General features: G+C 49.4%; 2 protein-coding genes across 5 annotated transcripts in view; both read right to left on the reverse strand.

Annotated features, from left to right (window-relative positions):
* LOC144128709 (sodium-dependent dopamine transporter-like) overlaps positions 1 to 9,623 on the reverse strand; it is a 90,558-nt gene extending 80,935 nt beyond the window's left edge. Inside the window, exon 1 of one of the 3 annotated variants that reach the window (XM_077662336.1) lies at positions 9,446 to 9,623. In XM_077662336.1, coding sequence (XP_077518462.1) covers positions 9,446 to 9,608 — 163 coding nt within the window. In that variant the 5' untranslated portion in view covers positions 9,609 to 9,623. The remainder of the gene's footprint in view (positions 1 to 9,445) is intronic. The other 2 variants (XM_077662337.1, XM_077662341.1) reach the window with 2 other exon arrangements.
* A 3,856-nt stretch (positions 9,624 to 13,479) lies between these two features.
* On the reverse strand, positions 13,480 to 20,819 carry LOC144130464 (uncharacterized). Of its 2 annotated transcripts, none has more exons than XR_013314104.1 (8): positions 20,352 to 20,819; positions 19,297 to 19,600; positions 16,884 to 17,196; positions 15,981 to 16,153; positions 15,194 to 15,303; positions 14,609 to 14,670; positions 13,655 to 13,720; positions 13,480 to 13,598 (listed from the first exon to the last, which is right to left on the reverse strand). XR_013314104.1 is itself a non-coding variant. In XM_077664385.1 (8 exons), exons 1-8 carry the CDS (start codon positions 20,560 to 20,562, stop codon positions 13,555 to 13,557), a joined length of 1,248 nt encoding a protein of 415 aa, XP_077520511.1. In that variant the 5' UTR covers positions 20,563 to 20,816; the 3' UTR covers positions 13,480 to 13,554. The 2 variants fall into 2 exon arrangements, 1 of the variants encoding a protein (XP_077520511.1); XM_077664385.1 differs by having other exon boundaries at positions 14,609 to 14,635; positions 20,352 to 20,816.
* Positions 20,820 to 22,415: the final 1,596 nt, after the last annotated feature.

Consider the following 22,415-nt stretch of genomic DNA (forward strand, 5'->3'; position numbering starts at 1 on the left):
CGAACGTGACAAAAAAAAAAGAAAAGGAAAACGTGATTCCACAGAAATGTCGGCGAAGGGCGTCCGTTGAGAATGTGCTTGACATATTTTTGCACCGCTGCCTTTCGGCGCGCAGTGTAGGGAAGAATGGAAGAAAAACTTTCCGTTCAGTAGCGGGAATAGGTCGAGGCATTTACAGTACAGCATTTTCCATTTACAGGACAGCACTTTCCATCATGAGCAGGCGCTCTGTCGTACCGATATTAGTATGCCCGTGAACAGCTCCATATTAATCTGAAAGCCGACACTATACCGGGGTCTAAAACACCGTGCGCCGGGTAGTTCTATGCCGTAAAAATTAATTAAAAAACTATCTTTGTGGCGTTTTAGTGTATTTCCAGGCGATGCTTCAGACCTCTGAGGCTGTCCTTCCACTAAGTGTAACTCTCACATTTGACGCTTCCAGGCCTAGCACGCAGGCGTGCAGTGCCACTTAACTATTTCCTTACCGCGCTGATTCAAATCGGTCCATTCGAACGACAGCGCGAAATGCCCCATCCCGAGAAATCCGGGCTGCTTTTGGACAAGTAACACATTCAGTTCGTTCCAAACTGACTGTACTTCAGTTTCGGAATCGGTTTTTTTTGTCGGCCGCATGAAGGAGTGTTTTTGAACTTTGCACGAAGCCTGTCAACACGGAGCGATCGCGCAAGCATGGCGCCCATGGTGGCGTCCTCTTGGCACAGTGAGCCTGCCTAGCAGCGACGGTGTTCTCACGACTTTGCAGCATCGACACTTGACTCTCTAGGTTCAAGCGACAGATCTGTGCGAAAATGTGACGTCCATTCGTCTTATTTTAGTTCAGACAGAGATGACTGCTTCTTCCAGTCCGGAATATCGACAGGTGCAAGTCTGTAACTTTTGGTTCCGCTATTGCCGACTAGATTCACAGCTTTCAGGGCCTCTGTGACGGTACCGGGCATGTTCTGAACGATTTGTGCCACCAGCAGTGTAGCGGACACAGTTATCTGCAAGAAGGCCCGGGGTCCACTTTGGCACTGCTTAGGAGGGGGGGGGGGGGGGGGGGGGGGAGAGCTAAAGCGCTGAGCGCGAGCAATTCATATTTTTTTTCTTTTTGCTGACCGGACAGTTCGAGAGTTCTGTAACTTTTAATACTCATTTTTGGCATAGTGGCATAGTTTGTTCATGCCCATTACCGCCCGCACTCGGCTTTATCACTTAGGTTGTGACGCAAGGTGCGACCCGATTTATACCTAATGACCGCAGCCAGGCGGAACTGATTCTCTTTTGTTCAAGACGAATGTGGTTACTTTGCACGCAATATCTCGAAACTTCGTTGTCAGTTTTAAATTAAGCACGGCCGACAGCGGCGAGCATTCTGTTCGACGACCGCCGAGCACGCTTGTTGGTGTCGCCGCCGCCGAGTTATTCAGTTCTTTGTGGGAGCGAGTCAGCCTAATAGCCTGTTTCTTTTAGAAGCCCTTTTTGCTGCCTTCCTGACTGCCGTCACCATTACGTGGCATCTAGTGGAGGCGCTGGGTAAGTGACTGCAAGAGCAGCTGTTCTCCCTCTTTGCTGACGGCGTTTGTAAATATCCCGAGTAACTCTCGCATAAACGATTTCCACGTCGGCAGGGACGCCTTGTGGTTTTGGAACCAAATTCTGGCTGGGCCTTCCAGGGCGACGACAACATGCCTTATACTTTCTTCTCGTCATCTCAATTGCTAAACACACCCACACGTTCCGACTGTTAGAGCCATTCTTCAGGATCTTCGCCTGGTGAGGCGTTGAGCGTGCGCACCAGTCGGGGCTGGTGCAGAATAATGGACGCCAGTGTTGTAGTCCTGGTTGACGTTGACGCTGAGGAGCCCTTCTGCGCTGGCGTGCGGGTCGGTAGTAGACCGTGTTCAGGTGGCAGATGCTGGAGACGTCGGCTGCTTCGCAGTTCCTCTTGGGTTGGTACGGCTTCGGTGGCTTTCCCTGTGTCTGCTTCAGGGCGGATCGGGCGGCTGCCACGGGTGAAGACGACAAGCACATCCGTTAGCACCTCCACCTGTTGTTACGTAGTCAGGAAGGCAGCGAGAAAGGCTTTAAAAAAAACAGTTATTTGGTTGACTCGCGCCGGCAAAAAAGTAAATCACTGGGAGGCGGCGCCAGCAACAAGCCTGCTCGGCGGTCATCGAACTGATTATCTGCCACTATCGCCCGTGCTAATTTAAAGCTGATTGCGAACTTTCGAGATACAGCGTGCAAATTAGCAAGAACAGTCTCGAATAAAGCAGAATCGGTCCCACCCGGCTGCGATCACTCGAGATAAATCTGGTGGCACCTTGTGTTACGGACAAAGTGATAAACCCGCGTGCCGGTGGCATTGGGCGTGAACAAAAAAACCAATGCCAAGCTTTCCGGCAATAGTAACGCACAAGACGTAAATTCTGTATTCAATTTTCTTCTCGTATGTTTCGCCTTGATATGTTTAACTTTTTTTTTACTTCTTGTTCCAGCCTCTCAAATTTTGCCAATCTAAAATTTTTGTCTTCCAGACGCAACATATATCCTGATTTTCTCTTTTTTAATTGAAAACAAAACTTTGTTAGCTAGGCTACGTTGAGGTGCAATAAAGAAAAATTTTTAAATTATCGCATGAAAAATAATTTTCGACACGTCACACTGAAATATCACATTTCCCCACGGTAAGAAAATGTTTAAGTTATGGACTTTTAATATATCCTGCTTCTTTATTTTTTACATTCCAGCCACTCTGTTTGTCAGAAGGCTGCCCTTGACACCAGAACGTATTTGCGAGAAAGTAAGGCGCGCACCCCGGTCCGCGGTCGTGCACTGAATGCGAACTTCCTATTTTGAAAACACTCCTAGCTTATATTTTTACTGTGCACGTCGTCACTCTCGACGAGCGCGTATTCTTTAATTTAAGCTTAGCACGGCGCTGGTCGTAGTGGGCTATTACATGCGTCGTATGCGCGGTCGGGTTTTCTTCTACGTCGCAGCCAGCTCCCAATTATATGCAAGATCTTATCATCCCAGCTGCTCCGCGAAGAAACAAAGGGTAGATAAGCTAGCGGACAGCGCAACGTCCTACCTCGCGCGCCCACCGGATCTTCAATCGCGCACCAATCAGGCAAGTGCGCATCAAAACGGCGCGCACGTAATTCGAGAAAGTCTGCGATAACAGTCTCCGCCAGAAGACAAGACCCGCTCTGCGTGCACTGGAGCTAATATGCCGCCTTACGGAATCGGTGCCACGCAGATACGCGGCAAGGAGGTGGCCCGGGGAGCCGTGTACGAGGCCCTACTGCTGGGCGAGCTTTTGAGCGCCGCTTATCGACGATGGCGGCGAGGAAGTCGCGCTTCGCGTAGATGTGCACATCCCGGAAGCGGGGCTTCTTCCGCTGCCACCGTTCTGCGCGGCCGCTCCCGCCATATCCAGGAACAGCGCCTGCTGAACCTTCTTCGATTCGGCAAAGAGACTGACGACCGCCGTGGAAGCGCGAGCGGGAACTTATATGGTATCACACTAACTCTTATGCAAGGACGACAGCGGTGATAGCTACGCTTTAAAGCACTCCTTGGAAAGGAAAATGCCAGTCGCGACGTGAAGAAACACAAAGAGGCCAGGGTGAGTAAAAGAACAAATTCGAATTCATAGGTCCAAATTGGAGGAGAAAATGGACTCCGAAAGGGTACGTAACACGCAGAAAAGATAGAAACTTTGTCCCCTGGATTGGCAGAGCGGAATAGCCTTGTGGATAATCGACAGAAGTGTAGCGAAGGGTGGCAAAGACTCAGATTGGGTGGCGATGTGCGGATGCTGCCTAGGTTAGGCTGGCAGTGGCTCACGCAACCAAAAAAAAAACACACTAGAGAGTGCACGTAGAGGTATTGGTCCAGAAACGGACCTCACCTTTCTATGCCAAAAATTTTACCTTTTTGTTCAACATGATGACAAGTTAGGCAATAATGTGCAATCCATAAAAAAACATAAATATGACGTAAAAATACGGCTTTATTTACAACTGCAGATTAAGGCAACTGTCTTTGTTCTCCTTAATCTCACGTTCGAAAGCCATTGCTAAGTTATGTTGATGCTATATTGTGCTGTTTTGCGCTGTCATGAAGTGCTTTCAAGTAAGATATTTGTGACTGAGCGGCGTCCTGCTGTCATGCCGACAATCACTCGCCGCTCACTTTTTTCGCCAACGTAGAACGGCTCGTCAACCGGCTTCATTTAGTGCACCTTTTTTAACAAAATGAAGCGATAGAAGCCGTCTTCTTTCCGTGATGTGAAGTGCGAAAGGCTATAGCTTATAAGTGATGGCAACAGAAAGGCTAAAGCTGACGCTGTTATGATATAAAAAATAATCTTCCAGCTGTTGCACGTCCACTCTATCTTCTCAACCGCTTTAGGTTTCATTTTGTAGCGAGAGCTACATTACGGTAACATTTCGAGCCTTCAGCATGACGGCGGCGCCACCCTGTGGCTGCACCGCCACGCTGTCACGTGGTTGGTCACGTGGTGCGGAGCAGCTGCCGGCGGCGCGGCGCCGTGGCTGATCACGTGGTTCGTCACGTGGTTGGTCACGTGACCAGGCAAATGCTGCGGAGCAGCTGCTGCTGCCGGCGGCGCGGCGCGCCGGCGAAGCGGAGCTGCCACATCTGTGCTCATGCGCCGTGTCAAGTGGGACGAAGATGAAGAAGGAACGCCCAGCGAAACGGAGCGGCGAAAGACTGTCTTTGTAGTTCAACTGAGCAAGTTCCAATCGGCCAGCTGCAGCTATCCCGTCACTCCAGGTTTAACCAGACCTAAACCACCACCGTTTTTTTTTATTTAGTCGAGGCACCGTCTCAGTTCGTGTTAAAGTGGCAGTATATACTTTATCACTGAAAATTAAATGCTGACACTGCTCGGTTTCGGGAACATCGTGAGCGCAGTGTTCAAAAATATAACAAAAGAGGCACAAATTGATCACTTGTGGCACATTGTAGCTTATGACCGGTACCGAGGGAAGTTAATGTGCCCGGGTTGTACACATATCACACGTTACATCTACCTTCCAGGTTAGCCAGGTGAGTAACGCATCAGTGATAACCAGCATGCGCGGACGGAAGAAAGAGTACGAGTTAATAAAGGACTGGCGTAGATCCTCTTAAGAAGCATGGCCATGTGGATGCACATGGACTCGGTTTCGACCGTTGAAGAGAAGCAAAGCTGACCAGAGCGTCGTTTCAGCGCATTTCACTCAAAATGGGAATCCTTTCTAACCAAAAAGTCAACCGGAGCTTCCTGATGTTATTCACTATGTCAATAAAATAACTAAAATGGTATTTGGCTATGTCATATCCAGAAATTTTGGACAAAACCATTTTTCAACGGGAAATAGTTAATTAACGCAATTTTCTTATATATCGTAAGGCTTCACTATAAGAATCAATTTACCCGCATATCTCCCCTCGGCATTTTACTGCGAGCGATGGAAAAACTTTAAAAGGAAGATCCTGATACTCATCAGAAGAATGAATCACAACGCTCAATACTTCCAAAACAATGCCTTAAAATATTACAATGTTCAAAATTTTTATCCAAGAATGCTGGTAAATCCTTTCAACTTCCAGCGCAATAGACAGAAAGCGCGGGCTGTTATTTCCTCCCAGCTTGCCTCTGTCTTAAGTGTAATCTCAAGTTCCTTCTTCACTAACGGAACACCCACAACGCCCAGCAACTGCCATCACTTCCGGAGAGGCCTGGCGCTAGCACCCGTGGCAACTCACACGCGAGACGCGTCACCGGAATGCAGCTCGATTGCGATGGGTCCAAGAGCTCCGCGCGCAGCCGCAGCTCGTTACGCGAAAGGTCAGCGCCTCTTGGTGACGAGCAATCTTCCCCGGCTGCGTGAGATGCACGCACGCCACACGGGAAATTCGAAACCGCAGTGACGACGTCGGCGCCGGCTCAGTCATCCACTGAGCGGTCGTGACCCCATCCGACGCAGCACTCAGCCACCCTCCCTCCCCTCCGAAGCTGCCGTCCCACGACAGCTGCTTCCCCCGCGGGACGCCGCGTATAAAAGTGCGTGCGGTGTAGTCGGCTATGCATCCGTACACTGTCCGTCAACGCGTGGGTCGCGTTTCAGTCACGCGTTTAAATGTTTACGGCGGCGAGCGTGTTTTGGCGAGGCTCAAGAAATGTGGTGGCTCGTTCGTACTACAGCGGCGTATATAACGCACGTCGCCGACATTGTTGGCCTGGTGCCGAAACTGTGGCGTGTGAAAAAGTGAGAACGTTTCGGTGCACTTTGCTTTAGAAGCAGGATGAGAAGGAAACTGATTTCATTTGAGGAGGTCTGTCCTAGGGCTCCGTTACAAGAAGCACTTACTGCACTACAGATGGCGCAACTGGTCTGCCCACTACTAATTGCTCGAATAGCATAAAAATCAATGCTGAAACTATAAGCTTGCACAAAATAACAAAACCCATGATAGGTTTGCTGCATGGCTACTTAAGAAAAAAAGACGAGGCCGCTTACATTTTCTCCCTCGCTCTCTTGCCATACGCACTGCGTCGTATCCCACAGGAACGACATGGAGTGCTTCAGGTGCCGTATCTAAGGCACAAAACACAATATCTGTAGCTTTGATATGGCTGCGCGATTTTGTTCAAATGCCTTATTCGCTGTCGCGAAGAGGTGCAGTTTGTACAGACTTGCAAGGGACTGAATGATGGACGCGCTGGAAATTATACCATCATCATCAACATTTATTTCCCTTAAAGGCCATTACATGGGGGGGGGGGGGGGCATTGCATAATCAAACATAAAAGTCCCTCAGCAGGTATTAAGCAACAGCACATTCGACGATACTCAACGGATCACGGTAGTTCTGTCATCGTGCTTCTCGCTTTTGAAATGCGCTGCTCTTCCCAACGTAGGCTCGAGTTGCCCATAAGGAAGTCCTTCCATCTGAACAGTCCCTTACAAGGGCGGATCTCGTTTCACACTGCGTGTCTGAGACAGCACGAGTGCGGCCACAGTACGCAGTAACGCGATCTTCCGCAGTTTCCGATAGCGAAGGCACATTCTTTACCTGCCGGTACGGGTCTCCTTCATTGAGCGCGTATAAAACGCCGGCATGGAAGTTCTCGCACTTGAATTTTTCGCTTTTATGAGCCACGGCATACCCGGTCAATTTGCACGCGGCCAGTGAACAGCTGTTGAGTGTGTCAAAATATATTATGAACTTTTTTTTTTATGAGGCCACTGTATTTTTTTTCTAACGCACTTTAAAACCGCTCTGTGCATTGCACACCTGCTCAAAATATCTGACGAAATGCATCAGCATTCTTAAAATCTCAGCACTTATAGAAGACTAACCGGTAAGTCTTCTCCGCCCTGTGATTATTTTTAGTAAGCTGCAGCATTTAATACCAGCGATTGCCACCCGTTTTGATAATGTTACTCATCTACTTAACTTTTTCTTGCAGAAGCAAGCGCAACAAGACATGAAAGGTTCTTTGTTTTCTGGTTTTCTTTTTCCATGTAGGCTGCTGCAAATGACAACCAATCAGAACTTTTGGCAGACAGTGTACTGTTGCTTTTACAACTCGAACTCCAACGCCCCTTCTTGCGGTGCACAAGTCGCACCGCGGCCTCTCGCAATTTGGCGACGGCGGTACACAGCTCCGTCGACTGGCGAAAGAAAGTGCACACACACTGGAGTGCGACGCAGCATCTCGACCTGCGACCGACTCCGCGACATTGCGAAACCTAGCGCATGACGCGCATCGCAGGAAACCGGGCAGGCTTTTCTCTTGTGCGGCGATTTCCCGGCAGATAATGTGCAAGAAAAAGCCGGCGGTCCTCGCTATTGTAATTCTTAGCAAGTTTCTCTAAAAATTTTCCTCGCGAAGTAGCTCCACCTCGGTGCTTGAAAGCAGCTGACACGGTTCTTTCTGTTTTCTTTTTTATTCTGGATCTTTCCCAAGACTGAACCGGGTGGCGAAAGTAGCTCCGTAGTGTGTAGCTTAATCGGTTAAGGTTACGGGCTTGAAATCTAGGAGTATTTAAGTGTGATTGCACTATGAAGCTCTGATGCCGAATAATGCAAGCACTGCGCAGAAGCAAGTGCAACGAACTCGACACCGCTTCCATTGTCCCCACTCTTGTCTCTTATTCAGTCTGACACATCATTCCAAATGCAGTACTGCACGTCAGCCCTATCAAGATAGAGTTCCGTCGCAGCTAAGGCACAAGTACGACCGTGGCGTGACGGTGGCAGCGCCGATCGCGTTCACAATCAATCTGTTTCGCCTTCGACTTTCGCGTTGCTTTCGAGGTCAGCTTGTGGAGACACTATGGATGTGCGGCTTAGTTCACCTTCAGTGCAAAAGGACAAACTTTACGCGCGCAAAGAGGTCATTTCGGTAGTTAAGATATCCTTCCACTGCTTACAGCGCCTGCTTGCACTGGCAGGGCGGGGACTCCCCTACGCTCCCCAAAGCACTAGTACAGGCCACTGGCCTTTAGCCGTAACAAATCAACGTCGTAAGCTAGAAGGGAAACAAACCTTCCGGCCATTAGGCTCCGCAATGACGCGTCTCCGATGCGCTGTAAACATTCCACGTGGTCGTGACGTGAGAGCGGCGGGTCTGACGCCACCCGCCCAGTGACAGCCCGGAGTAACTCGAGTGAGAATTTCGAATGCGAACTGCCGTCCGCGCGAATCCGGAGACGGCTTGTCGCTCGCTGCACGCGGCGGCATTGAATGTCGTTCCTTCCGTCACTTCGTCCGCTGCTTCGACGCCGCGTGTAATAAACGCCGTCAAGCCGTCAAAGCGGGCGACCGCCTCCCGCTGCGAAGAATGGAACTGTGTAAGAGGTTTCGCCATTCTCGCGGTGAGGTCTTTACAGTGTCGGCGAAACTTTCACCGGCGGCTGTCAGCTGTGCTTCTGCCGTCAAGTGGCAGCAGTCTTTTCGGGCAACATTTGGCACTCGAAAGTTCAACCAAGTTCTCCTGGGAAACCCATGCGGCCGTGAACTATACCACATCTGTCTCATTAGCCCTGTTACTGTTTCGCCAAAACACCTAAAACACATAACGAAGTTTATGGACGACAGTTGGACATAACGGTATGGACATTACAGGACAAAAGTTGCTTATCTAGTTCCGGAGACCCTTCACTTTGAAACGAAGACAGTTGTCCAACGCAAAACTTTCAGCGCGAACAGGCCATGCGGGTGGGCGCACAGAATGGCAGGGACAGCGTGTCGCCTTGTACGCTTACCAGCGCTGCGAGTAATAAAAGTTTCGAGAAAACGGCAACAAAATATCCCGCGGGCGCTGCACGATCACCACCGCGACGGCCAAGAACGACCGGCAACGCGCGCGACAAGTAAGCGCGGCCACGGACGGAACGTACTGTACGATACTCACTCAGTCGCAGCGGCGACGGCCGAGGCTCGCAGCGAGCATACGTATCCTTTCGCGTTTCCACAGCTACTTTCATCGGGGCGCTGGCGGCGCGCAGTGCGGTACGGTGGCCAGCCGGTTGGGCACGAGGCGCGAGCAGGACTGGCGGCACGGCGTCTCTCGCCATGTTTGCTCGCCGAAGGCTCCGCCTCCCCGCGCGCCCCCTCGGCGGCGGCGGCGCGACGTCGGAAGGCATCCGGTTACGCGTTGCCGTCGCCGGAGAACCGTGCTCGCACGCCCGGACGCCGTCGGCGAGGGCGACTGCGCGATATGTGGTGCGCCCTGCGACGTATCTGGCTGGCAGACCGGCGGAATGGAGCGATGCTGGCCCTGGGCCCTCGCATCGAGCCTGAGAAGTGCTGTCCTCCATGGCGAAACTGCTACAGTTCAGCCTCCGTCGAGACGAAGCCGTACTTCCGCGAAAGAGGGCTGCAAAGTTCGATGAGACCCTGGATTTGTCGGCTCTTACGATGAAATTAGCAGTATTACTGGTTTGTGAGTCATACCTGTAGCCGCCAAAAGGCTTTGGCAATGACCCTGTAGTCAGTGCCATAATTTGGTGAAGTTCTCGGCCGCATAAAGAAGAAAAGAGGGAAGGTAGGGGGAAGGGCGGACTAAGAGGTTCGCCGAGAAGCATCAGGCTCCTCATTGGCTCGCGGCATGCATCTATACAGCTTTCTCTTCAGTGCCAACAACTTGTGAGGCAGAGTACCAAGCTGATCATAATGATACACCAATGGCACGGTACGATCAAACTGATGTAACATTTGATGGCCGAACTTGATTAAGTCGGATGCGGCTGTTTGATGAAGCTCGAGTACCATAGGAGCGGAATCAGCAGAGCTTCAATGTAGAGTGCGTTACTGACAAGAACGTGATTACCTATGGCGTGCCCTCAGTGCACACAAAGGGTTCAGAATAACAAAGCTGGGTGGTTGTTTGTTTTTTAAGCATTTAATAATTTGAAAAATTACTGTCCCATCGACATTATTACAACGACAGCAACCAATTCACTTCATGCAGCCAGGATAAGACAGAATTATTCGTTAACGAAGTCTGCAAAAGCTGACGGAAGCGGTCCGCTTTATGCGATCCCTTAAAATTCATTCGTGCTCATGAACGCAGCTGAAATTTGCCCCGACCTCTCGACGAATGGGGGCCGACATTCAGGATGCCGGTTGTAGCCCGAAGGGCTGTTATCGCTTTCGCATCGACCGGCCTCTCCGCGGCACATGCTGATACTGTCGCAACCGCCAATGTACTGCTCGAATGAAGAAATGAAATCTGCGGCCGTCCGGTCGGAGGCCGCTGCTGAAATACACGCCATCCTACGCGCCCTAGAAATATATCAGCGCTTAGAATGAGACTCCTGATTACAGCAGAAGCCAAGTAGTGGCGCCATTCAACTTGAGCCGCGCGTTTCTTTGTCTTGCTGAGTAGCAGGAGTAATTATTTATACGACGCGGTCAGCATTAGCATATTGGTGCAATCGCGTTGTCGCGAATCCAGCTTAGCAGCTCATTCGCTTTGGTATTTTGTGCTGTTTCTAGACTCCAAGTAGGCACTCTTAGGTCGATGTCTTTTTTTTTTTCATATTCTCGTGGCGGCGATGTCGTGCAGAGTCTGCTTGCCGCCGTCCACGTCAGTGTCACCTCAGCTCACGCCTTTATTAAGAAGCTAAAGCAGCGGCATAGTCTGTCTGGCGTGTGTGTACTCATCCAGACTTTCGCAAGCGTGTCTTCAGCGGTTCCTCCGAGACGCTTCGCTCCGCCTTTGTACGTATTCCACCCTCCACCCCCACTGGCGCTTCTATCTCGTCTCCTCTGAGCGCGCGCCTCGAGACTCGGCTGAACCAGTTCAAGGTTCTTCGCCCGGACGCAGTATTGAAACAAGCCTCGCTTCTGCAGCGGGCATCCCGATAAGCTCACGGATCTCCGCCCACTGTGTGTGTGGTGCGAGGCCCGCAGAGCCCGTCTGAACAAAACGTTTGGAGGCGCTGCCGTCGGTTGGCGACGCCAAACACCGGCTGCGACCGTATAGGGAATGCGACGTCCTTTCAATTCAGTGCAGCACTGCCAATTATGGAATGCAAGCATCCGTGAATGTCCAGGATCAAGGGGCACTTTTATGTGCGCACGCCGCAGCATCAGTGGCTATGAGCCGACAGGCATGTTTGCAAGGGATTCGACCGGTTGCAAGTGATAGCCGAACCATTATTGACACCAATGAACGCGCCAGGAGATAGTACGAAACGAGCTCCTGGAGGACGGTTTTCGGGACATTCGCCCTGCATCGACTCACATTCATTTCCAAACTACAAATATATATCTGTGCAGATTTTGTAGACCGGTTTTCTTCTACACCAAGCCCTATCTACATCCTACCTTCTTCACACGATGAAACATGCCAAGAATGAAGAAAGTAAACCCCACCACCTTGCCTATTGTGTATAACACTCTCTCTCTCTGCGTAACGTCAGTTTATAGTTAGTGCCCCATTTATTCGTTAACAGCAAGCTAGAGTGGGGCAAAAACTTTCATACAACATTATTTAAGAAAGTTTCTTCTAATTTTTCCATCACAAAGTGTATCCAGTGACAGCCGAGAATAGGAAGTGATCGTTCGAATCGTGTCGTGCATTATCCTTCTTTATGCTGGTACAAAAACAGCATGCCGTGTAGATAAAGCTCAGCACAGTTTCGGATACATCCTCTGCCAATAGGAAAGCGAACTTGGAACACTGCTTGCACGGAAGAATGGCTCGCTACTGATCAACGCATTGGCCACCGTATAGCTGCCTTTATTGGACATTCCACTAACGTCGGCCACTACAGCGAATCGTTTTCAAGAGCAGACAACACCGCGAGTGCCGCAAGTATCATCCTACCCATCTTACGCAGCGCGCTCAATGATTGACAAAGAATAGTTTGTTTGTCTATCCAGGCCCTGGTAGCCGTACTGCATGAAACTGCGCTAGAGGAGCTCGCGGGGACATAGTGGAATTCCGTCACGCGCAGCGTTTGGAATCCGCGTTCAGAGCAGCGAAGATCAGGCGGTGGCCTCTCAGTTGCACGTGCCAAACCAGCGCTCCACTTCTTGGGGCTGCCGGCCCCTTGCCTCGATGTTTATTTCACGTATCTGGCGGTTAGCGGGCGACTGAGAGAGATTTTAACCTCGATGCGGGTCGCTCGGGCGTGCCCTCGGCGCTATGGAATAGCGCAAATTTTATTGTTGATGCGCGCCGCCCGACACAAGCCAGGAGCTCGTTGTTTGTACCGCAACAGTTTCTCAGTTGGCTGAAACAATTTCGGAACGTGCCGTTACTTGGCCTTTATGAGCTTTTTTTTCTATAAATGAGTATCAGCAGCAGCAAGTCATGGAACTCTAGACATCCTTCTTTATTGTCTTCGTTCACCAGAGCTTTACTTAAGATGGGCACTCTGAAGCTTTAAGTAACACTTTGCGGTCAGTGACGTTTTTATTTATTCCTTTAAAATACCCTGATATGCACTTCGCATTAAAAGCTGTATATGTTTTCGCATGCTTAACAAAGCCTTTAGGAATGCATACCATTCACTTTGAGTAACAAGCGTCACCTAAGAAACTATGCACACGAGCCACGATCGTCGATATAGGTGAAGAAAAAAACGCTAGGTGAAACTTTATCTTGCTGCATCTATGTGGATACACGGACGGGGCGTTTCGTACTACAAGGTTAACATAGGTGGTACTTAATTGTGGTCATTTAATTGTGGACTTCAGGCCCAGAAAGCAAAATCACCTCTAAAACATATTCGAAATACGCTGCAACTCTAAAAGGCCGCTGTATACGCCACAATGCTCTGCAATGGGGCCGGGCGTATACAATGTCCAACTGTACACAGTAGCCAGATGTGTACAGTTTCCACTTCAGCAATGTCTAGCTCTGTAAAAGTCGTATGCAGTGTACACGACATACATTGGGTTGCGTGTACACTACTCTGCATTGCCTACATCAAATTAAGAGTGCAAGGACGGTCTTTATTTCCTTCTGGATGGTGGTCCTTAGGCCATGAGGTTAGCGCTGCGCCTTCTTCAAGGGACGTTCTGTTTGAGGATAGCAGATTCCGTGACGTTTTCTGGAAAAAGCAGAACCATCAGAGGAGTGAACTGTGCTCTTAGACAAACGTCGTACCTGCCTCCGACAGAGCTTGCGTCGCCATAAACTTTCCCCTGATGCTGGAAGTATTCCACGTGGCCGCTGTTGTGAGACAAAGTACCATTAATCAGACTGCACATTGCAACGAAGCTGCAAAAACTTCATTTCGCGCCTTTCACTGTGAACAACGGCAAGCACAATGTAGGGTTAAAAAGCGGGCGAATGCCCGATCTACCTCACCAGACGTTTTAATTAACCGCGTACTCAGGTGTCGCGAGCTTGGATTTTTGTGGTTGGTTATGCGTTATATGCTCATCGTAACAAAGATGTAATCCCCGGTTTAACTCCATACTGTCTGTGTAGCTGGCGCGCCAACATTGTCTTACTGCAAATGCGTGCTCAGGCGACATTATCGACGAACGGGAGCACGGTAATGACCGCATCTGGCTGAGTCCTTAAACAGTTTTTGATACGTCGAAGGAAAGTGACGAGCAGTGACGACATTGACTGCGTTGCTGTAAGCACTTTCAGGTTAATGGCGGTCAGACTGTAGTGCGCAATATTATTGTGTTGCTCTCCGGTTTCACTGAAATACCATTTTTTGTTTACTGGTGGTGGCGCAGGGTGTGACCGGATTATTACAGGCTCGCTTACATACCCGCTCACAGACAAGGTCACATCTCGCGATCTAATAATGACGGCCGTAATACAGTCATTCGGAAAGCCAGCTACGCCTACAACTTGCGGTCGTATACTACCTTTGCTGCGGTTAAATAATATCATGCCAATTCTTTCAGAATAAGAGGCAGAAAACCGATGATTAGCTAATGTTTCCGCTGGATACAGATTTGACTATCTCCGTGAGCTTGAAAGTGTTATCATGGCTAAAGCCGTTTTACTACAGCGGTAGCAGAGTGCGTCGCTTGATTTGTTGCACGCATTTTAACCGACTGATTCACAGACATGCGGAAGTTGGTCATGGATGCTTACCCCAGTTAACTAGATCCACGAAAGTATCTGAAACCACGGCGATATAAGGAACTCTTTAGCCGCTGAGATGAAAAAGAACATTTGATAATATGATATCACGTAAAAGAAAATATTCGCTTCATTGCAGTAGCCCCGTGGAAACCGACATGAATATACCTTTGAGTTGCACAATGTAAAATCGTAAAAAAGTCTCTTCACATGTCTCCCAGATCGCACACCATGTAGCGTTTCGAGATGCCTTAAGTTCACGCTAACACTCATTGCACTCAGTTTTTTATTGCGAAAACACCTGTCTGAAAACGCCATTGCATACAGACAAAATCTGGCAATTTACCCTACACATCTTTGGAAATGTATGCTTTTACGCCACTGTCTAGAACTTCAGTCTTTTGCCACAGCACATTTATGCATAATTATTGCAAAACCTAGCCTTGTTGGCGTAAAAACAAGAAAAAGGGTGCATGCTTCGGCAGGCGTGCTGCGACAAAACTCTCGTCGTTTATTATTTCTCATTTCTTTTGACAACGCAAGACAGCCTGCTAGCATGCTCTCGAAAGCGACACTAGTGTAAACACCTAAGCTCACCTTCCCTGAATGCGTAGATCATGAAAGCGGCGAACAGAGACATTATCGCCATGGAGATCATGCTGATTTTGGCACAGCACCATCGAGTGCACAAGGGCGCCGCAAGAGGCCTGCACACAAGAAGTGAAATGTTGGTCGTAGCTTCTTATGCGGCTGTGAAGAGCAAGACCTAATAGGCCTGCTTGCTTCCTCTTGATCTGTCACCCGTCTCACTTCAAGAGTGTGACCGCGCGGAAGGTGCAGCTAGGGCAAGTTCTGAGGGGAGATAGGCCACAAAAGCTTTCTGCACGCAGTAATGCTTTGTGACTAAGTCGGCTTGTTATGACCAGCCGCACGAAAGCCAAACCAGTGTCCAGTAATCAAGAGACCAAGGCGAGCGTTAGAATTTGCAACGTAACGCGGATTCAATGATACAAAAGACTGGATACAGACAGTAGAGATTTTTCTGTTATAAATCGTTAGACCGGCATTAAATTTTGAACTTCAGGAATATTCACTTTTTCTCCTTGTTTCTGCATCTCAAAGGCGTTGTTAACTTGGTCAATGGGCAGTGTTAAAACGAACCAGAAATGCGTAGCTCAAGTCTTTCAAGCCGCCTAATCCTGGTGCCCCAATTTCCTTTCCTGCTATTTTTTTGGGACCTACCGGTGAAAATTTCAGGGCTGTGACCTACTGCATCAGTAAAGCACCAGATTACAGCCGTGTAACACCTCTTCGTCTTCAAAACAAAATTGAAACTTCTTCCATGCAAAAAGCTGAGTAAAATTGTCGTTCCTCCGACACTCACGGGATGGCGTGCTGGCGCTGGTGGTGATGCATCATTTGCGCCGGCCTGTTCAGCCGCGGTGCCTCGGCATTCAGCGGCAGCGTAGAGCCAGCCATCGGCGCTTCGTCACGCGACACGGGGTTGGCAAAGTGCTCGGGACGGACGGGAGCCTCTGGAATTTCCACCCTCAGAACCTGCAGGGGGTTGTACGTAAGATAGTTGGGCTGTAGTTATGGTTTCTTCTTTTTTTTCTCAACGTATTAATGTTTTGCGAAGCAACCGTAACGACGGGCGGCAGAAAGGAAAGGAAGCGCTGCCTGCGTTGATCGCTTTCTGAAGCGGAACTTCTACCCTCTTCTATTTCCATGCGATTACACGAAGATAGAAGCTGCCATTTTATCAGTAGGGCAAGCTGTAATCTTGAGGTCTCTGAGTTGAGCGCTCTGATTATGACCACGTCTTTACTTCTGTGGCTCAATAAGTACTTGGTAGAGTCTCTTGATGCTCCCGTCTTGCGTGATTGACATTCCTCGTACCATTTGCCTTAGCCGGGGGGAGAGAGAGAACCAGGCTCTAAAAAAAGTTTTCCTCGCGAAAATAGCGAAGAACTTCTTCAACATGTCGCGCTTACTTTGATGGGAGCTCAACATATTCCTAATGTGCCATTGTCGCGAGTGCTCTTCGGGTATTGCGAGTTCCCTAGAATTCTGATGATATCACTGTGATCACCTTTGACGCTCCGGCTACGCTTCACGAAGTGAGTGGAAGCAATTTAGATGTCTCGTAGCAGGTGAAAGCGAGCTCACTTCACGTAATCATTAGTCATGCATCACAGGGCGTCGAAGCTCGGCGATAAGTTTTCCTTTAAGCGCTTTCTGGAACATGTTTGGAGAGTTTCCCCCTGGGGAGCCGTAAGGGCGTTACCTGAACTGAACACTGGCTGGCGGCTCGTGGTGCAGGTTGCACCACGACCGCTTCCGGAGGCGGCTCTTCTTGCGCCATGTGGACTTCGTAGGGAAACACTGAGTCGGGCACGGGTGGAGTGAAGGCGCTGGTGGAAGGCACGTCGGGCAGCTCAGCTGGCGACGCTACGGACGTTTCTGACGCGATGTGGGTCACACTCCCCACGTCCAGGGCCATCTCGATCGGAGGAGGCGGCAGCACCTCCGCGGCGACCGCACTCGGCGTCTCGCTCGAGACCAGAGAACTGGCCCGAGGTGGGCTTTCATCAAGTTGCCTTTCAATTAAGAAAAGCGGGGAAACAAACTTTTACCATCAATTGAGGCATTCAGCTTCTCATTCACACCTTGCATATACTGAAGTTGCAATTATCTTGGGGAAAGTAACGCCTCCAAGGTGGCGCAGGCCTACGTGCCTACTTCCACTCATGATGGCTAGGTTATCTAAGGGTTCTATGAAGACATGGAGTCGGCAAGGAGGAAAGAGAAAACGCAGTACACTATGCTGATGGACGACTTCTATGCCAAGTATGTCAAGAAGTAGGCAGGAGCCCATGCAGTGGGTGATTATGGCAGAGCAGAAGTTCTGGGATTAAGAAGAGGGAGTTGTTTTGTAGAGTTCTCCGAACGAAAGAATCGTAAGTTGTCGGATCAGCCTAGTCTTCAGGAGGGAACGCAGTGAACTACTAAGGAAGAAGCCGATCGACGAGCAAGCGGTAAGAGATACAGTAGGGGGAATCAGTATCTTGCTGCAGTACAGATATTCCGGTTTAACCGAGGACGATAGCCTTAGAGATTAAACAATTAATGATTATATCAGAGATCTCATTACGGGGTTCACAATAGAAATAGGGAGCAGGGAAGCCAGACTGAACACTGCTATGCTCTCACAGGATACGAAGGATCTGATTAAGACCCATCACAGCATGAAAGCCTCTAACTCCATAGAGGCAGTAGAACTGAAAGAGCTTTCAAAGTTAGCTTATGAACATAAGGTAACCGACACAAGGAAGTAGAATGTGTAGAAACTCGAGCATGCTCATGAGAATGGAGGCATCCTATAAGCATTCCAGAGGAAACTGGAGGGAAAATTCAGATGTACGCGAAAAATTACGACGAAATATCATTAGCTCTGCGGTCAAGAAGGAAAGCTAGCGGACGAGTTAGAAATAATCAGGACGATTGTGGTGGAGGCAGTGGTGCAGTGGAATCGCACATCTCACCGGTAATGAAAGAGGAAGCAATGAAAAGGGAGAAAAGCATGTAAAGCATGTAAGGAAGCATGTAAAGCGAAGGTAAGATAACGGATGGCCGTTAAGGGTAACGGACTGGATACCGAGAAAAGGTAAGCATAACAGCTTGCGGCAGATAATCAGGTGGGCAGATGAGATTAAGAAGTTAGCGGCGATAAGGTGGCCTCTACTGGCACAGGACGGTTATCTGGAGAGGTATCGGAAAGAACTTTGTTCTGCAGTCGGTTTAGTTGCATGATGATGATAATGGTAATGCTGATGAAGTACCGACTTGTTTCCCAACGGTTTCGACATACTATATTCAGTAAGCCTGGTCGTTAAGCTTGCGAAAAGTATTGGAGACAAAACTATTTCATGCAGTTTTTCGCACGGCGGATGATAAACCTTCGCTGGTAATCGCACTTCCCTGCATTCGTTCCATTTTGAAGGGTAAACAGAAGAGCGTCCACGCAAACACGCGTACAGGCAGAATTCCGGTACGTGCAATTTCGTCTGCATTTCATGCCCTATTCTGCTGCAGAAGACCGATAGAAAACGCCACTCTACATGCCACAAAATATATCCTCTTGACTTCCATCAAGATCGCTGATATGCATAAAGTTCGAGTTTTTCACAACCGCTTGCATAAAAGTACTTGTTTATATGGGCGAGTCGGTGTCTTATCACATTATTTGTGCACACCGCATATAGGAAACAGAAGACAGGCAGAACGGTCCACCATGGATGTGAGTTTTTCTTCCCGGTACTAGTCACACATTTTCCTGGCGGTACATGAGTCAGTCACTGCCCTTTTTAACAGTAGCTGAAAGGAGGCTCAGAGAAAGAATCAAGCTCAGTGAAGCATGATGCTGGGAGAGTTTGATGTGCCGCTGTAAAAAATCTTAGTAAAAAAAATGATGAGGAAGACAGCCATGAACCTTCACGAACACCTGACAACGTCCATGTCTGTTCGTCGTATCTTTTTTGCGCAAAGTTTTTGTAAAAAGCCACTAAGCGCTTCCAGAAAGCATGCACTGGGTCTTCGTTTCAAAAGGGAAACGTGAAGAGAGGAGTTCTCGCGAAATGCATCTGGTTCTTCAAACCCGCGGCTTTACGACCACTGGGAAGAGCGGGGAGTATACGAACGAGGTCTCGTTGACGAGGTTCTCGGCCAGCAGCTTGAGGCTGGAGGCAAAGCCCGTCCGGGCATCGTGCGCCACGGGTCCGTCCCAGCCCCCGCGCACGCGTTCGCTGGAGCCACGCAGCGACTCGGCCGCCGTGCTGCGGAACAGGACAGGGCGGCGCTCCAGGGACTTCGTGGGCGACGGCAGCCCCACGCCCGCGTCGCCGCCCACCAGCAGCAGCGAGCTCCGGCAGCTCTTCTTCTCGGGCACCGCGCGGCTGCTGGACCTCTGCAGCACGCCGCTTGTCCGGCCCTCCGATGGCAACTCTGTTCGAAGGCGCCGAGAACAGCGAGCAGGGTTGCACTTCCTCTTAGCCACAAATTGTGGGCACGGTAATGAAGCAGCTAACATGGCGCTCCTGACGGCGTGTGCTGCGGTGACCTCGCACATCTTCAACTTATTCATTAACGGATGGTCGAAAATGTCTAACATTGAAACACACCGATGCCCTCTGGTTTAGAATTTTCAGGTTATACCCGCAGAGTTTCCAAAGGCAAAAGGGTAGGCGAAAAGGCGGCTACCCTCTGGCGAACTCTCATACCATTTCTCTTGGCAGTGGCCACAAATATCATATATGTGGTGTTTACAGCTCACTGCAGTCCGTATTGAATATTCTGAATGTCATCTTTTTTTTCGGTAATTTTTTTTTATCTTTTGTGTTTCGCAGTGTTACCAATGGTCAAACACGTCTATTTAAACGCTATCTTGGAAATGTATGAATGGAGCAAAAAGCAGAAGATAGGTAAGGGCTAACAATTAAGTTCACAAAGCTCTAGGTGAGCTGCATGGTAAGATTGGCGCTTACTGTAAGCACTTTTTCATGAGGCACAACATTGTTATAAGGCGCACACCGTAGCGCAGCGCTTAAAATCACTTTCGACCACATTGGGTTATTTAAAGTTCGCCAGAGTGCGTGTACAAAGCCTTCTCTTTTTTTTTTGTCAAGTCAAGGACACTCAGTTTATTATTAACTTTCGAAAATATTCTGGCTGATCAAAGAAGAAATGGGCCGCTCACCGGACACTTCGGTCTGAGTCGTGAAGCCCGAAGAAGTGCAGCCGCTCACGGCATCCATCAATGTGCCCTCTAATCGCCGAGTCTCGAAGGTGAGCGGTCCGTCGACTCGCGCTGATGACCCATCTTCGTTCAGCGCCTTCGCTGCCAATGCATCCTTCAGCGGTATGGCAGCTTCTCCAGCGCCCGGCATTGCCTCGCTGCCGCTCAGCATCTTCTCACGTGTGCGGTGCTCTCATCAGGCAAGTTTGGATTCCCTCCTCTCCCCCTCGGCTAGAACGAACCTAGCTCGTCAGCGACCGGGTAGTAGTAGACGCTGGGTATAGTCAGTGGCAGGCAGAAATGCCTCGTTAGTCACTGCGGCTACATGGGCCAAGGTGGAAAACATCCCATCCTTCCTCTTTTTCCTCTGCTTTAGGCCATCGAAGCATCCGTGGCAGCTGATGATGATGATGCTGTCTTCAAGCTTAGTGGCACATACCCACGGCGGGGGATTGGCCAGGGTGCATTGCGGATCCAGCGTGCAAGCTTTTGCCATCTTCTTCGCTGCCCAGCAACGGCCACCAGAGTTGGTCACCATGCACTCCTGGACGCAGCGTCCGTCCAGCTATAGGAATGGCTCTTCTTGCGCATATCACAACGTTTTATCTCGAATCCGATTCATTTCATGTGCTAACCGCAGTCAGTGGTCGCGTTTCGCCGTAAACTGGCCCTATCGAGGTGCGTTGTACAGCTCTTGTACAGACTGCAGCGGAAAGTTGCTCAGAGAGAGAGAGTTAATGAGAGGAAAGGAGAAGAGGTAGGCTGGTGGAAGCGTGGCCCTGTATGCTATTCCACACGGGTTGGGGGGGGGGGGGGGGGGGGGGGAGAGAGAAAGCTAGAAGTAGAGTGCAAATGGAAGTTGATAATGTCATAGTGCAGTGAGTTGCATAGAGTTGCCCAGACAATGCAGGCAGACGTACACTTATACACACTGCCTTTCACTTGTCTGTCCTGAAGATTCAGATGCGTAGCACAAGCTATCTACATCCCGCACTCATCCTTGTGCACATCACTAGGACATGGTTCAGTGAGGGGCTTCCTATATGCACACCCTTCCTTGCGCACACACGTATCCGCGTGCAGCTTTCGCGGTGTTAATGGTGCGCTCTACGTATGCATCTTCAGAGACGGTCTTCAGATACACACATTTTCCGGCATGCGCACGTATGCGCATGCGTCTTCCGCTGTGTTAATAGTGTTAACGATGCACAACATGCTCTCATGTTTAAGAGAAGAGTATCTTCTCACATAAAAACGAGAATAGCCTTCGTCGCGCAGCAGCCATGATTAACATTCGTCCAGATGCCCAAGAGAGTTTATACTTTTGCACAGTTCACTGCGCGTAGCACAGACCCTCAGAACATTTCAGTGTACATTACTTGCAGTCTTTGCACAAGTTTGCGCATAGCAACGCTTTACTGGTCAGTTTTAATGCTTTCCTTGGTTACGACAAAATTCGTTGCGTCTTATAAGTCAGCAGGATTCTTGTTTATTTATTTGTTCACTTGTATACTTCATTTTATTATTTTCACCAAATGCACTGGAATGATTTCGGTATTGCTAATTTCCATGCAAGCCCGTACCACGCATTCGCTTGCTTTAAATTTATTAAACAAGTGTAATACGAACTAATAAAAAATGCAACCTGCGCACGGTAAGAGCGTCGCGGCGCGGCTATAATTTCGCAACGGAATCCGAGTTTCGGCCCTGATGTGATTCACGATGAACGGTGAGGTCGGCGCCCAGACATGGCGAGGAAAGGACGCTCCAAAGTCTTCTTGACGGAAGAAGAAATAAACGTTTATATATATATATCCATTACAGACAAGATCAAAGAGAGCGCAGAGATGCGTCTTCACAAGAGAGTCGACATCAAGAGACCACACGGGTCCACACATCATACGAATCCACCATTTTGCGTCTGTCGCAAGTCTTATAAAGTGATGAGGCTCCCCAGTGTCCCTAGGAGTACCTAGGTCATAGTCGGCTCGTGCACGCACTGGTTGTCGAGGAGGATGCAGACTC

This window comes from Amblyomma americanum, chromosome 4 (assembly GCF_052857255.1).
Source record: "Amblyomma americanum isolate KBUSLIRL-KWMA chromosome 4, ASM5285725v1, whole genome shotgun sequence".
NCBI lineage: Eukaryota > Metazoa > Arthropoda > Arachnida > Ixodida > Ixodidae > Amblyomma > Amblyomma americanum.

Coding starts and splice junctions, on each gene's coding strand:
- LOC144130464 (XM_077664385.1), bottom strand. CDS start 20,562: ATGCTGAGCGGCAGCGAGGCAATGCCGGGCGCTGGAGAAGCTGCCATA. Junction 17,197..19,296: donor AACCTCGTCAACGAGACCTC/GTTCGTATACTC, acceptor CTTAATTGAAAG/GCAACTTGATGAAAGCCCAC. Junction 14,636..15,193: donor GATCTACGCATTCAGGGAAG/GTGAGCTTAGGT, acceptor CCGTGGTTTCAG/ATACTTTCGTGGATCTAGTT.